General features: G+C 38.5%; 2 protein-coding genes across 3 annotated transcripts in view; one reads left to right on the top strand and one right to left on the bottom strand.

The window, feature by feature from the left end:
- The window catches only part of LOC127560821 (histone H3-like), a 35,177-nt gene that overhangs the window by 4,396 nt on the left and 16,654 nt on the right, over positions 1-14,127 (top strand). The gene's annotated exons all lie outside the window — the stretch shown is intronic.
- Positions 6,286-12,993, bottom strand: LOC127560808 (histone H1.4-like). 2 transcript variants are annotated; one of them, XR_007953409.1, is made up of 2 exons: positions 12,189-12,993; positions 6,286-9,818 (listed from the first exon to the last, which is right to left on the bottom strand). XR_007953409.1 is itself a non-coding variant. In XM_051995684.1 (2 exons), exons 1-2 carry the CDS (start codon positions 12,930-12,932, stop codon positions 9,812-9,814), a joined length of 669 nt encoding a protein of 222 aa, XP_051851644.1. In that variant the 5' UTR covers positions 12,933-12,993; the 3' UTR covers positions 6,286-9,811. The 2 variants fall into 2 exon arrangements, 1 of the variants encoding a protein (XP_051851644.1); XM_051995684.1 differs by having other exon boundaries at positions 12,271-12,993.

Here is a 14,127-nt window from a genome sequence, read left to right as displayed (position 1 = left end):
GGGATTAGGAGGTGGAGGAAGACAAGCCAGAATCATTTTGGAGGAGAATGAGGAGAAGGGAGGTCAGGAGGAAGAGAGCTTGTGGCAGTTTCGTCCATCTCCTTTACTTCTCCCCCTAAAGACCAAGGACTTGTGCTGATCCTGACTCTGGCTGATCCTGGGGTCAACAGGGAGTTAACCTGGACTTCACACTTGACTGTGCTGGAAATTCTTGCAATTTTTGGCAAAGTTTCTATGTAAATTTTGCCACCTTTTCATCTTCTCTGGGACGCCAGAAAAAAACTTTTATGCTATAGTTAGAATGCTGGGAGGAGTTCTTAAAAAGCCTAACTTTTTTTCTATGGACTTCAGCTCTGACCAAGCTGGAAGCTACACAAAAAGGTTAGCTACCGTATATACTCGAGTATAAGCCGAGGCCCCTAATTTTAACCCAAAAATCTGGGAAAACTTATAATATCAGTAGGTTTAGATAGCGCACCGGTGCCCGCAGAGGAGGAGAGCGGGTGCTGGTATACGTATGTAGAGCGGTTGCCAGCATTAGTATATAGTCCTATTACCGACTGTGATATTACAGGAATAGCCGCATCACCGGAGCAACGCCAGCCCTGTAGTATCACAATCGGCACTCACGCTGTATACTACACAGCAGGGGGGCATTCAAAGGGATATTTACACATGTTTTATCTAGTGACTCGAGTATAAGCCGAGGAGGGGATTTTCTGCCCAAAAATTGGGCAGAAAAACTAGGCTTATACTCGAGTATATATGGTAATTAACATTAAAATTGCATCTTAACAGATTCTCAAAGTTTTGAGAGCAATGATTAAGAAGTTTTACAATTAATCGTTTTAAGATGGCAAGAAAAATTCCTGAAACTTTGGGGATAATTCCAGGAATTTAGCCCATTCTGAAAAAAAAAAACACAAACTGGGTAAATAGCAACTTTTTGCTAACCTTCCTTGACTCCTGTCTTTTCCAGAGTCCACTTCTATTCTTTTGGGAAAGCACCCCAGAAGGTATTAAGGGACCATGAGTGGTCATGAGTATATCTCAGTTGTGGGGAATGTTTGTAGAAATCTGGGAAGCAGTGAAACTGTGGAGACCCAATACAACCTTGCCCAAACACTTCCCCAGCCCAACTTGAGGAAATAGGGATAGAGGGGCGGTTAAGATTCCAGGGTCAGCATTCCCTGAATCCTGGCACCTAAAACTAACTAACATCAAAGGGAGATCCTGGCACCAATCACCCCAGCTTTCAGCAGATTCTGTCCAGGAAAAAATTAGGGTATCCCTGGCACCATCTAGCATGGAAGAGAGGTGAGAAAGCCAATCAGGTTCTGCATTTGCTGAGACCATCATTCTCTGTTTCAATTATGGATACGTATTCACTATATAATTTATGACAAGTTATTTTATCTCTGCCCAGTTTTTTGATTTGTAAAAAGAAATAATAGTTGTTGTAAAGATTACATGATTGCAAAAGTGTAGCATTAAACATGCTATATGACTATTAATTGCTTTATTGTATATAATTTATTCATATTTGATAACTATGTTTTTTTTAGATATGACCAACAGAGAAATGATTTTTATGTGTATGTAAAGTAATTTGGAAATTTGAGATAAGATAGTTAAAGCAATTTTAAAGGAGCTCTAATTAAAGCTCATTTAAGGAATATGTAAATTGTAATCTATTTGCATTGATAGTGTTAACAGAAGAGTTTTGGAACTTCAGGAAAACAGAAAAGCAATTTGCTACTAATTTAAAAACTCTGGCTACTCAAATAGCCTGCTTTTGAGTTATCTAGAGTCAGACTTTTATGGGCCCTGTTAGTAAAAACTGTGTCACACACAAAAAAAATGATTTGCATGAATTGGAAAATAACTAAATTGCAATTCAGTTTGTCTAGGACATTTAGTCAGAATCTAGGGAATCACATTAACTAAAGTTGTCAATTTTAAAATCTGTTCTATCTCAATTTTAAGAATTGTCGTAGGGGTAGCTAGATGGTATAGTGGATAGAGTACCAGCCCTGAAGTCAGGAGGACCTGAGTTCAAATCTGGCTTCAGTTAACACTTCCTAGTTGTGTGACCCTGAGTGAGTCACTTGACCCCAATTGCCTCAGCCAAAAAAAAAAAAAAAGTCTTATTTTCTCCCTAATACAAAAGGAAAACTTCTTTAAGGGGCTAAAAACTACAGCTAAGAAATTAAGACAATTCTAAAATTGTTAACTAAGTTATTTAGAGTTATTGCCATCATGTTAAACCTAAAATTGGTAATTACTGTGTGTGGAACAAGGAGGATGAGGTGAAAGCCTTATCAATTCACCTCCAAGTATGAGGTGTTCAACACCTTTAGCCCCTTCTCAGAGTGTGGGGGGGTATTGAACAGAACAGCTCATGAAAACTCTAAGAATAGCTGGGGTGGGCAAAAAGCAAGCTCAGCCCCTTCCCTGGGATCTATGTCAACTCCCCTTAATTTGTAAGCTTGCCAGTTCTCTTGAAACCATCAGAGTAAGCAAGGTATTTAGCCTTGAGGAATGAGCCTATTTAGGATTTATAGTTTATTAAGAATTTATAAATATATAATGATTGATCCTTTGAAACAATACTCTGCACAAAAAAGTGTTAGTAAATATCTGTTGAATTTCCATGTAGCACTATCCAGATGAGCTTGGATGGTCTCCTGAAAAATAGTGTTGTGATACTCAGAAGGTGCAGAATTTGAATGGTGAATAGGAGAATTCACCAACGTTGCAGGCATATAGGAAAAATAGGCACCTAAAAATGTCTTCAACATCCGAAACTCTCAGAGCTTGTTAAAAATGTTCACTCTATGATCAAATTGAGATTTAATCTTGATCCAAGTGACTTTTGTATGTAATCTAACATCAAACTAATCTCTTTACCTTTCTTCAGTTTCTTTTTCACTGTTTTCTTGGATAAATACTTGTTTCCTATCTGTAGTATTTGTAGTTTTTTTTTTTTCCTTTTTATATTTTTGGTGGGAAGGGAGCTAAAGAGATTAAGCTGTTACCATTTTTTTTTTTTTTTTTTGGTTTGGTGACGCAGTTGAGGTTAAGTGACTTGCCCAGGATCACACAGCTAAGAACTCAGGTCCTCCTGACTTCAGGGCTGGTGCTTTCTGTCCACTGTGCCACCTAGCAGCCCCAAGCTGTTACCTTTCTGATTTGGGATTGATCTACTTATCTGAGTTACCAAAGGACACTGGCTTTTAATTTGAACTTCAAAAGATCATTGTACCCCTTGAATATCTTATTGTAAAAGATATGTTTCTAGCAAAAATCTCTTTTTGAAGTTAGGAGAGAAAATAACTTAATCATGGCTGTTGTCCTACTATATATGAAGGCAGAAATATAGTGAAATGGAGTGGAACATTTCAAATTATAGGTTTTATTTATTTAACAGCACTTTGCCTTGATTTCTTTTATATAATTTTCACATATTTAATTTGAATGTTATTTCTTTTCTATGTATCTTTTTAAATAGAAATTATTACTATCTTTAGTTTTTATATCATAGTTATTTCTGGATATACCTCCCCCACTGTGTGGGTCAGAAACCATTAATAAAAAAAGACTGGCTAGATCTCTAGAAGCAAAGCAAAGTTTATTATACGTCTCCCTTTGCTTTGCTCTGAGTAAGGAGAAGCCCTGGATGCTGGCGGGCTGCCTAAATCAGGGCAGGGCGCCACCTCGCCAGCACCCCAAGGGTTCACCTACTCACCACAAGTAGTGTAATCCTAGACGAGCCCCCAAGACTGTGTGGGTCAGAAACCATTTATAAAAAAAGACTGGATAGATCTCTAGAAGCAAAGCAAAGTTTATTATAAGTTCTTGCGAGAATCAGGCTTCCCACCCATGAGCAGACAACTGAAGGGAGGAAGCACTGTAGGGGGCAGGGTCAAGGCTTTTAATCCCTAACGCAAATTCCCCCTCCCACCACTGACCCTCATCCTTATTGGCTGAGGATCTTACATTCTAAACAGGGGAACTACCCAAGAAATTGAACTTGACTAATAAGTACACAGTTGCCCATATTTGGTCCAAATAGAGAGGATAACAAGAAGGGGGCTTAAGTATGCCTTTAGGGGGATAACAAGAAGGGGGCTTAAGTATGCCCTTAGGGGGATAACAGGGAGGAGACTTTAAGTATGTCCTTAGGAGAATAGCAGGGAGGAGACACTTTAAGTATGCCCTTGACTAAATGCTTAAAGTCCTTCAGGCCTACTCAAACTTTGAAATAGATGAAGCCTTACTCGATTTTCACAACTGTCTTGAAAGATCTCATCTTATCTTGTTTACCACCAATGAGCCTTTTACTACAAGTGTTTTCACTTCATTAGATGGGCAATTCCTTGAGAACATGATATGTATGTATCATATATATTTTTTCCCTTAAAATTTTTGTTGCAATAAAAGTTGTAGCAGTGGCCCATGATATATATAATTGGAAATCAGTCTAGATTTTAGTAGGGGTCTAGTCTATTTAATTGATTTCTTTAATAAACTTGAAGTTCAACTGTGCCTGCTCTCCATTGTAAGTTATCTGTAAGTGCCCCCTTGTGAGATAAGAAGGTTGTCTGTCTGGTTTGGTAGACATTTGGAGACTTTACCTTTCACATTCTAATAAAATAGCATAAATCTTTGGAATGATTAATTTGTATAAGAGAGAAAAGTCCCCGATTTGCTGAATATGCCTCCTATGTAAATAGGCCAGTACTCTAATTCCTTTACTGAATGTCATTTGACCTCTTGTTGAAGTACTTACGGCTTATTGCAATAATGTAGAAACTCCCGTTTGATCACCAAGAATAGAAGTCATGTTGAAAATTATTTACTATAGAGTCATGGTCTAGGTGCCACATGGAGGGCTTGAAGGCAGGAAGACCTGAGTTCAAATCCAACCTCAGATACTTACTATCTAAGATGAGATCTTAGCCAAATCACTTAATCCTTTAGATTCCTCTCCTGTAAAATGAGCTGGAGAAGGAAATGGCAAACCACTCCTGTATCTGCCAAGAAAATCCCAAATGGCATTATGAAGAACTATATATGACTGAAAATGACTAAACAACAACAAAGAAGAGATTCCTACTTAATAGTTTATGTGTAATAGAAGAAAAATAATTTACATTATCTTTTGAGACTTTCCCAGTACGTGACCTTCCTTAGACTTCCAGTAAATTCCAGTAGAGGTGATTTCTTTCTCTTCTTACCATTAGCACTGATAGCAGCAGTGAGAAAACATTTGTTTCCCTATTGATTCTAAAGGTCAGGTAGGGGGCAAAGTGGATTGAGTGCCAGATGTGAAGTTAGGAAGACTCATCTTCCTGAGTTCAAATTTGGCCTCAAACATGTACTATAACTATGTGACCCTGGGCAAGTCACTTAACCTTAGTTTCCTCATCTGTAAAATAAGTTGGAGTGAAATGGTAAGCCACGTTAGTGTCTTTATCAAGAAAACTTCAAGTGGGTTCAAAATGTGTCAGATACAACTGCATATCGATTCCAACCCTTTGTCTATCTTCTACTGTTTTTTTGTTTTCTCTCTTGAACACAGGTCAGTGTTCATAATCCTAAGAAATGGACCTTGGCATTATGGTTGTGGTGCTGAACCAAAAAGGACACTGTAAGTTTCTCACTTAGCCTCACACACTAGATTCAAAGTGACAAGCATGACCATAAAGTGACCTTGCCTACTTCTGTTCTTCTGCTTTCTTGGGCATCACACCTGTGAGATGCTTCTACAGATAGGATCAATTATTGTTCTCTGAAAATACTAACCCTGGAAGGTGCCCTTAAGCCCATTCCCATCATTACATACATACTAAGCCCATTCCTATCATTGTATTCTATCATTCTGTATTCTGTATTCTTGTATTCTGTCATTCTGTAATTCTGTCATTCCCATTGTATATATCCCAAGCCTATTTCCATCATTGTTACTGTTTTAGGTTGTGAAAAACATATTTTCCTTGTATAAAAGCTGCTTGATGATAAATAAGGAAATTACCTAACTGCATTCTTTTTCCTTCTGTTACTACCTGCTTGTTTTGTTAGTTACAATCCTATATAAAGTCTGTGCCTCGCTTTGGATGGATGGAAGTCCCATCAGTCAGCTAGCTTATTAAACTCTCCACATTAAAAAGATTTTTAAAAAAATCTCTGTCTTGCCTCAGTTTCTCTGGCATTCCAGTGAAAATGTCTGAGTTGAGGGTTTAATGCCCAAAGGGAATGAATTATTTTCCCCCCTTGACCTGCTTTTTTTTAATTAAAAATATTTATTTTTCCCAGTTACATGTAAAAAACAACATATTTTGGTAAAACATGTACATTCTTTAAGAAAAAAACATATTTATGAATCATATTGGGAGAGAAAAATTGAACAAAAGGGAAAAACAACTAGAGAAAAAACACAGAAGAAAAGGAAAAAAAAGTGAACATAGCATGTGTTGATTTACATTCAGTCTCCACAGTTTTCTCTCTGGATGCCGATGGTATTTTTTATTCAGATTTGATTGGAATTGTCCTAGATCACTGAGCAGCTGAGAATAATCAAGTCTGTCATAGTTGATCATTGTACAATCTTGCTGTGTACAATGTTTCCCTGGGTTCTTCTTGAAAGATTCATGTAAATCTTTCCAGGCCTTTCTAAAATCAGTCTGTTCATCATTTTTTATAGAACTAATATTCTTTTATTTTCATATACCATAATTTGTTCCCCAATTGATGGACATCTATTCATTTTCCAATTCTTTGCCATTACAAAAAGAGCTGGTATTTTTGGTAGGTAATTCTTATAGCAGAAGAAATACTATTGATAGATGGGTGTTACAACTGAAAAGACAAAGACATCTCTTCCTGGAACTTATTATTGTATAACTATCAAATGTTTTTCATGAATAAAACACTTTCCTTATTCTTAGATATCATGTAGGATTTGTGTACTTTGCTATATACAAAAATGAAATGCATGATGATACTCAGGTAAAATGACTAGATTTTATGCTAACTAGTTGCTTAGTGGGGGATGTTACAACAAGGTTTCAGAGTTTGGCATTTTATTCTCAAGCATCATTTTTCTGAAGAACATTTATTAAAAGGGAATATAAGCAAGTGAAAGAACTGGAGAGACCTCTTAAATGGGTAACTGCCACCACCTTGACAATCATCTCCTCTCCCTCAGACTTGACTGGAGGCAGGTCATAACACTGAACCTAAGAAACCTTTGAAAAAGTAGTACTCATTCCCCTCTTCAAAGTACCAGATCTGCTTTCAGTCCTGTCTCCACAATCACTTAGAGGAGAAATCATTTTGGAGAAGGGACCTAACTTCCTTACCACTACCATCAACAATTATTGACCAACTGCTACCAAATGGCAGATAAGCATAGAGTTCTAGGAATAGTTGTACCCCCTGAAACAGTAAATATTGCTTTCAATCCATCCACCATTAGCCCTCATCTGGGGAAGCAACTCCTATAGAGAAGGGTCCAGTTATCTCCGCCAAATGCAAACAAAATGCCTCTCACGTGGTAGGCAATTTAGGAGAGGGAGAGACTAGCTTGTGCCAGTTAAGTCAAACCATGATTATCATTACCACACTTTAGCTACCATCTCTCAGACCCTGAGGGAGATAGCTCAGAACTGTAAGGGAGAACAGCTTTGAAATAGCAATGCCTTTTCTAGTGTTTGCAATCATCATTCCTTGAAGCAACTCCTATGGAAATGCAGTCTGGTAACTGCTTCTACAGGTACCATAGCTACAGTTACCAAAAACTTTGAAAAGAAGGCTTTTAATGTTATGCCACAGTTCTCTTTAACTGTCCTGACTCAGTTTCCCTTGTCTCAGTTTCTTTAACTGTTCTGTGTCAATCCCCTAAGCTGTAAATCTCCCTTAAGACTAAGGTTATAAATTGTTAGCCCAAGCAAGATAAACAAGAGAGTAGACCTCCTGACTCTTTTCTGTCCTCAAGAATTTACAATATCCCTCTAAAATATTCCAAGATATCTGTGTATTCAGACATCCTGTCTCTGGGTTGTTTTTTAGGATTTATGGCCTCCCCCATCCTGACAGCTTCTTATCCCTTTCTTTGTTTAGTGAAAAGGTATTTAAGAAGTTGGGGTTCCTCCATTCATGGCTGGAGGCTGGCGGTTGGATGCGGGACGCTGGATTCTTTGGGATGACAGTTTCCTCCAGCCCTGGGACCAACATAGATTCCTTGGTCCCAGTATATCTTTATCTCTGTCTGACTGGATAATTTGAGACGAGAGTCCTGTCCAGTCATTCTTACTCTCCCATTAATAAAATATTAAAAACTCTCTAATCTCTCTCCTGCCTCAGTTTCTCTGGCATTACATTACCACCACAATTCTTATCACTATTGAAGAATTCAATATCAGAAAAATGACAATTTTATCATTGGAACTGATGTTAGAGTAATGTTCCATTTATATCCTTCAAGATCATTTGTTTTATTTTTAGCTGAAACTATATACATATACATACATGCATAATACATATAAATATGCAGTTTTCTTCATTAGAATGTGATCCTGTGAGCAAAAATTGTTTTATTTTTCTCTTTGTAGGCTCATATTTAATAAAGTTCTTTGCAATGTAAGTGCTTAATAAATGTTTTCATTTTTTTCCTTTTCCCTCACAATTTACCTTTATGAGAACATAAGTCAAATATAGGATGTCACATGAAAGATGGCCAGAAGTCAGTGGTAGAATAGATATTAAAATCTATGTCATCTAGTTGGCAGCAAATTATCTCATCTGCCAGATCAAGGAAACAAAGGAGTTAGAAAAAGAGGTTTTAAATCTAATATTCTATGATCCTATGAGACTTTTACGTATTGAATGGATACCAATGACACAGGAGCAGTGTTGTGAACAGAGAAATGAGAAAATGGATTAGTATTTCCTGGGATTATTGAGGTTTTCTCTCTTGGATGCTGAAACCTCTATGAACTAGTGTTTTAAGTTTCTAAAAACAAAAGTGTCTGTCTCAAGATTGCATAAAGTAAAATCTAATTGCTACATATTAGAGTGGAGAGGCAAAATTCAAAAGTGTGTTGAAAATGCTGGAGAAGAGAATCATGTCAGAGGGTCAGACCTTAAAATATCTTTATTTCACCCTTGCCTTTCCTCTTTTTCTTCAGATATTAGGTTATGCAGCAAACAAAAATGAGTCAGGGAAACACATTCAAATGTTGAATCAAACCAGAGATGATTTTCAACCATTGAATTCAGGATCCTAGACTTAGGTATGAAAGAGACTTCAGAGATCATCTAGTTGAACCCCCTTACTTAAATGGGGAAATATGAAGCCCAGAGAAATTAGTTTGCCAAAGGGAACACAGGGTGTCAATGACAGAGACATGTTTTGAATCTCAGTCGTCGAGCTCTGAGTCTAGTGTTCATAAATTGCTACAGGATACTCCCATTGATGCAAGCATTCTTTGGGATATCTTTCATGTATGTTTTAGGAGAAGGAAGAAGAAAATTCAATGATGAATTATGATAAATTATGAATCACTTTTGCGAGCTACACTTAAATTGGATACAAAATAGGTGAAAAGTAATTATTTTGATACTAGCTATACAATGTAACTAAAACAACAGAATAGGAGTGTATTTTGAAAGAACCTTTACATTATACAAGGATCACTATAGGAGAATTGGCATACTTGGTACTGCCCTCCAACATGATGTGCTTGATGAACTCCCCAGACAGTAACAGCTATAGGGCCATCTGAATTCTCGAGAAGTGATGCGACACTCATATCCTATGATATAAGAGAAAAAAAAAGATATAAGAGAAAATATTATTAAAATTATGTTTCAGACTTTGCTAGAGATATCTGATGTAGCGTCTCAGCAAATCTTCAAATCATGCTCATGCTTTTTACCATTGGTCTCTACTTAAACTGCTACATTTTTTGAATACTGGATTGGGATGAATTAGGTAAAGTGGAATAATGAAAGTCAATAATTTTCAAAAAAGCAAAACAAGTAAGTTTTAAGTCAGGGTTAGTTCTATGCAAATTTAAAAAGTCCATCTCAGTTTCCATTGGAGCAACTTAACTAAAGAGAGAAGATCGTATTTAAGTAGTGAGATTTTAATCTTACCTTTTGATTGGCTAAAACAATCATAATGCTGTTTTTGACCAATAGCTAATCAGTTTGACAAGTTGGCTATTCAATGCAAGTAATACTCTTTTTGGTGCCTTTTTTGGTTCGAACTCTTTGGTCTGAAGGTCAGTGTACAACCTCTTCCCTCTCCTCCCCACCTCCACCCCCAAGTTAGATTTATCCTTGTACCCAGCCTAAGGAGAATCTAGATTTGTTGCCCAGCAACAAAGCAAAAAAATTCACATATGTACTTTATGACCTACGGATACATACATGCCAGAGGCCACATAAGCACTGCGTTTTGGATAAAGTGCAGGCACGGTTTTTTGACTCAGTCACAAATGCTATGGCGCTGCCCAAAGTAGTTTTTCCTGAGCTTTTTGAGTTCAAGTTTTCTATATAAAATTGAAATGAGGAGGGGAAAGGTATAAGGATAGGCCCACATAAGATAAATTATGCTTGTAAAATGGCTACCTAATGTCATAATAATGAGTTTAAATAGTTCTTGTCTGCGTCTTGCTCCAAAACACGGACATATTGCAGCACCAAAAAGAGCAGATGAATTCAATGTCTAGGACTTTAGGGAAGCCGGTGAGGGACGAAATTAGTTCAGGACCAGCGAAGCACTGAAGCCGGTGGAATCAGATTTTTGTAATCAATCACCCACTTTCAGAAAAACAAAACAAAACAAAAAAGCTTTCCTTGGCTCCCTCTTTCTTCTCAATTACCAAAAATTTAAACTAGAATTTGAAGAGTTCCAGTTGCCATAAACAGGTCGATACTGGATTCCTTGGTATTCGACTTCAAAAAGAATTTTTCTTGGGGCGGAAGTCGGGGACAGGGGTGGGGGTGGGGGGGTAGGTTGGTAGTAGTGGTGAAGCTGGGATGGTACTTCTTTGAGAAGTAACAAAATATTTCAGGCTATTTGCATTAATAAGGATGATTGTATATATTATGCACTTGCTTTAAATTAATTTGTTCTTATTTCCTTAGCAAGGTTATAAGACATAAAACTAAATAGCAAACCAAGATATATGGTGACTTAGAACTCATTTTGTTGCACTTTTTAAAAAATAAAAAAGAAACTCCCTGCGTTCAGGTGCTGAAAAGTCCTTATCCCCAAACTGAAAGAATAATCATAGATTGCAGTACGCACACAGAATATGAATAATGAAGAAAAAATGGAGAAGAAAAGACATTTATAACCAGTAAGAGGAAAGTGGGAGTGTGTAGGGACTTATTTTTTTCCAATCAAATTGTCCAGAATTCAAGGCTACGTGAGGTTGAGTAACAAACCAATTTATTCAAGGCGCGGGACTTTTGAATGTTACTCTAGCCCAGCAGTTCTCAAACTTTTGGTCTTTTACAACACTAAGAAATTAAGGATCCTAATTCTGAAAAAAAAAAAAAAAAAAAAAAAACAAAAAAAACAAAAAAACAAAAAAAAACGACCTAACGTGTCTTATCTACTGACACTGTATTAGAAATGAAAACCTTTTACTGTTATCATAAACACTTTTGACCTCGGTTGCCCTTGAGTCGGATTTCGGGGAGTCAAGGGGTATCTAGACATTGTGAGAACAGGTGCTTTAATCCAATCACTAATCATTTAAAAAGACAAATATCCATTGAATATATTTCAAATTTGAAAGGACGCTGAATCACCCGACTATCAGATCTACCAGTCGGGCAACTCTCCCAAGGGCCCGTGGGCTTTATAACTGGGCCAGGCATTATGGCGCCGCAGGATATCCGGTACCAACAACGAAAAAATTACAAGTAGCTACTGGAGCTGCAGTCTTACAAGACCATGCAAATACTGCAGATTTATCAGGCATAGAGGCGCGCGCACACACGTACACACACACACACACACACACACACACACACACACACACACACGCACACACCCCCAACCAGATTTTGGGGAATCGAAGCTCCCCATAAGTATGGTGCCAATAGCCACCTCCTCCCTACTGAACTGCCATGCAACTAAAAAGACCTTGCAGGGCCCCGAAACATACGTATTGAGCTCTTTTCATTGAGATCTATGGGTGGCTCTGAAAAGAGCCTTTGAGGTTTTTGGAAGTTCCCGCGGAGACCTACTTCTTTTTTGGCGCCGCCTTCTTGGGCTTGGCAGTTTTAGGTTTAGTCACTTTTGCCTTAGCTGCCTTGGGCTTCACGGCTTTAGCCTTCGCAGGACTTTTGGCCGCCTTCTTGGGCTTCGCAGCTTTGGCTTTTTTCGGACTCTTTGCTGCCTTCTTAGCTCCTGCTGCCGCTGCTGGCTTCTTAGCTTTCTTAGGCGTTTTCTTCAACGCTTTTTTCGTAGCCGTCCCCGTCGTCTTTTTAGGCTTCTTGGTAGCTCCCACCGATTTTTTCGCCTTTGTAGAGGCCGATTTCTTGGCCTTGCCTTTCCCTTCACCCGCAGGAGTTTTTTTGTTGAGCTTGAAGGAGCCCGAGGCACCGGTCCCCTTGGTCTGCACTAGGGTGCCTTTGTTCACCAAGCTTTTGAGCCCCAGCTTGATGCGGCTGTTGTTCTTTTCCACATCGTAGCCGGCGGCCGCCAGCGCCTTCTTGAGGGCGGCCAAAGACACGCCGCTGCGTTCATTGGAGGCGGCCACGGCCTTGGTGATCAGCTCAGACACCGGGGGCCCAGACGCCTTCCGCCGTGCTCCTGCGGAACCCGCTGGCTTCTTAGCCTTCTTCTTCACAGGTGTCTTCTCTGCTGGAGCTGGAGTAGCTGGCGCGGCAGGAGCAGTCTCAGACATAGTAGCAAACCTAGACAATTACAGTAAAAAATGCTGTAAAACCCACAGTGTCAATATAGCAGTGCTCGCAGGGCCGGGGGTATATATAGAGAGGAGCTGCTTTGTGATTGGTGCGCTGCCCAGCTCGCCTCCCTGGCAGGGACAGTGTCTCAGCTCTGAAGAGGAGTTGTGTTTGTTACACTTCAAAAAAAGGGAAAATTATAAAAATTCCCTGTATGGAATCACGCGGTTTCAATCGGAAAATAAGTGGAGACGTCTCAGGCTTCATGTCCCTCTTCTTTTTTCTCGGTAGCCTCAAATACTACATCAGCAGCCTTTCTAAACATACGTAACTCTGAGCAAAATTCAGGTGAAATCGAGTCAACTTCTTGTTTTTTCTCTAAAATACAAATTCGTCCCTTTACTCCTGAAAGTTCTTCCTCCCTGGGATTGTTCATCATATGCTTGGCTTCTCATCTGCACAAAAACCAAGTTATTTTTATCATCATTTACACAAAAATTCCGTTTCTCCGCGGGGGAAGTAACACAGGCTCTCCCACGATTTCTGTAAATGGAATAGTGGGAATTGGCTACTGGGGCAACGATTTGATTCTGTAGTCATTACACGAAGTTATTTTGGGATAAAAGGGGGAAACCACAGGTTTTTGGGAGGGGAGAGTATCTAATGGGAGATGGGGATCCGGGTGTAAAATTTGTTTTGAGGAAGTTAAAACTTTAGCAAAATCTTTGGTGTCTTGGATGGGGGCGGGGCAGCTACTTCTGCAGATTAAAGAGGGCAAACATTTTCGGGTTCAGAATTTCTTTCACCAATTCCCAGGATAGAAAATTTTGCCTTTCATTTATTAGGAGGAAGCTAAGACAAGAGGTGATTTTTTTTTTTTCTTCACATGTATCAGAAGGTGAAAGATTCCTGGGAATACTAACCTCGACACTAGTCTAAATTTGCAGAGATAGTAGTTATAAAAATGTTCTGGGGGAAAAGGAAAACATAAGGTCTGGAAAAAGGTAGAAGCTAAAGTATTAATGAAAGTAAATTATGTATTATTTTCGCTCGTGGAAATATTCTGATTTGCCTTTATTTTCATATAATGATTGTTTATAGATATTGCAAGATGGGAAGACTAAAACAATGTGACACTAAATGACATTAAACTATGTTTTTGTGAACACAAATAATGTAAATGATAGAGAATTG

Source organism: Antechinus flavipes, chromosome 4 (assembly GCF_016432865.1).
Source record: "Antechinus flavipes isolate AdamAnt ecotype Samford, QLD, Australia chromosome 4, AdamAnt_v2, whole genome shotgun sequence".
Classification (NCBI taxonomy): domain Eukaryota; kingdom Metazoa; phylum Chordata; class Mammalia; order Dasyuromorphia; family Dasyuridae; genus Antechinus; species Antechinus flavipes.
The sequence above is the reverse complement of the archived record's forward strand: the minus strand, read 5'-3'. Positions and strand labels throughout refer to the sequence as shown.

Excerpts from the sequence above, each read along its gene's own strand:
- LOC127560808 (XM_051995684.1), bottom strand. The coding sequence starts at position 12,932 with ATGTCTGAGACTGCTCCTGCCGCGCCAGCTACTCCAGCTCCAGCAGAG.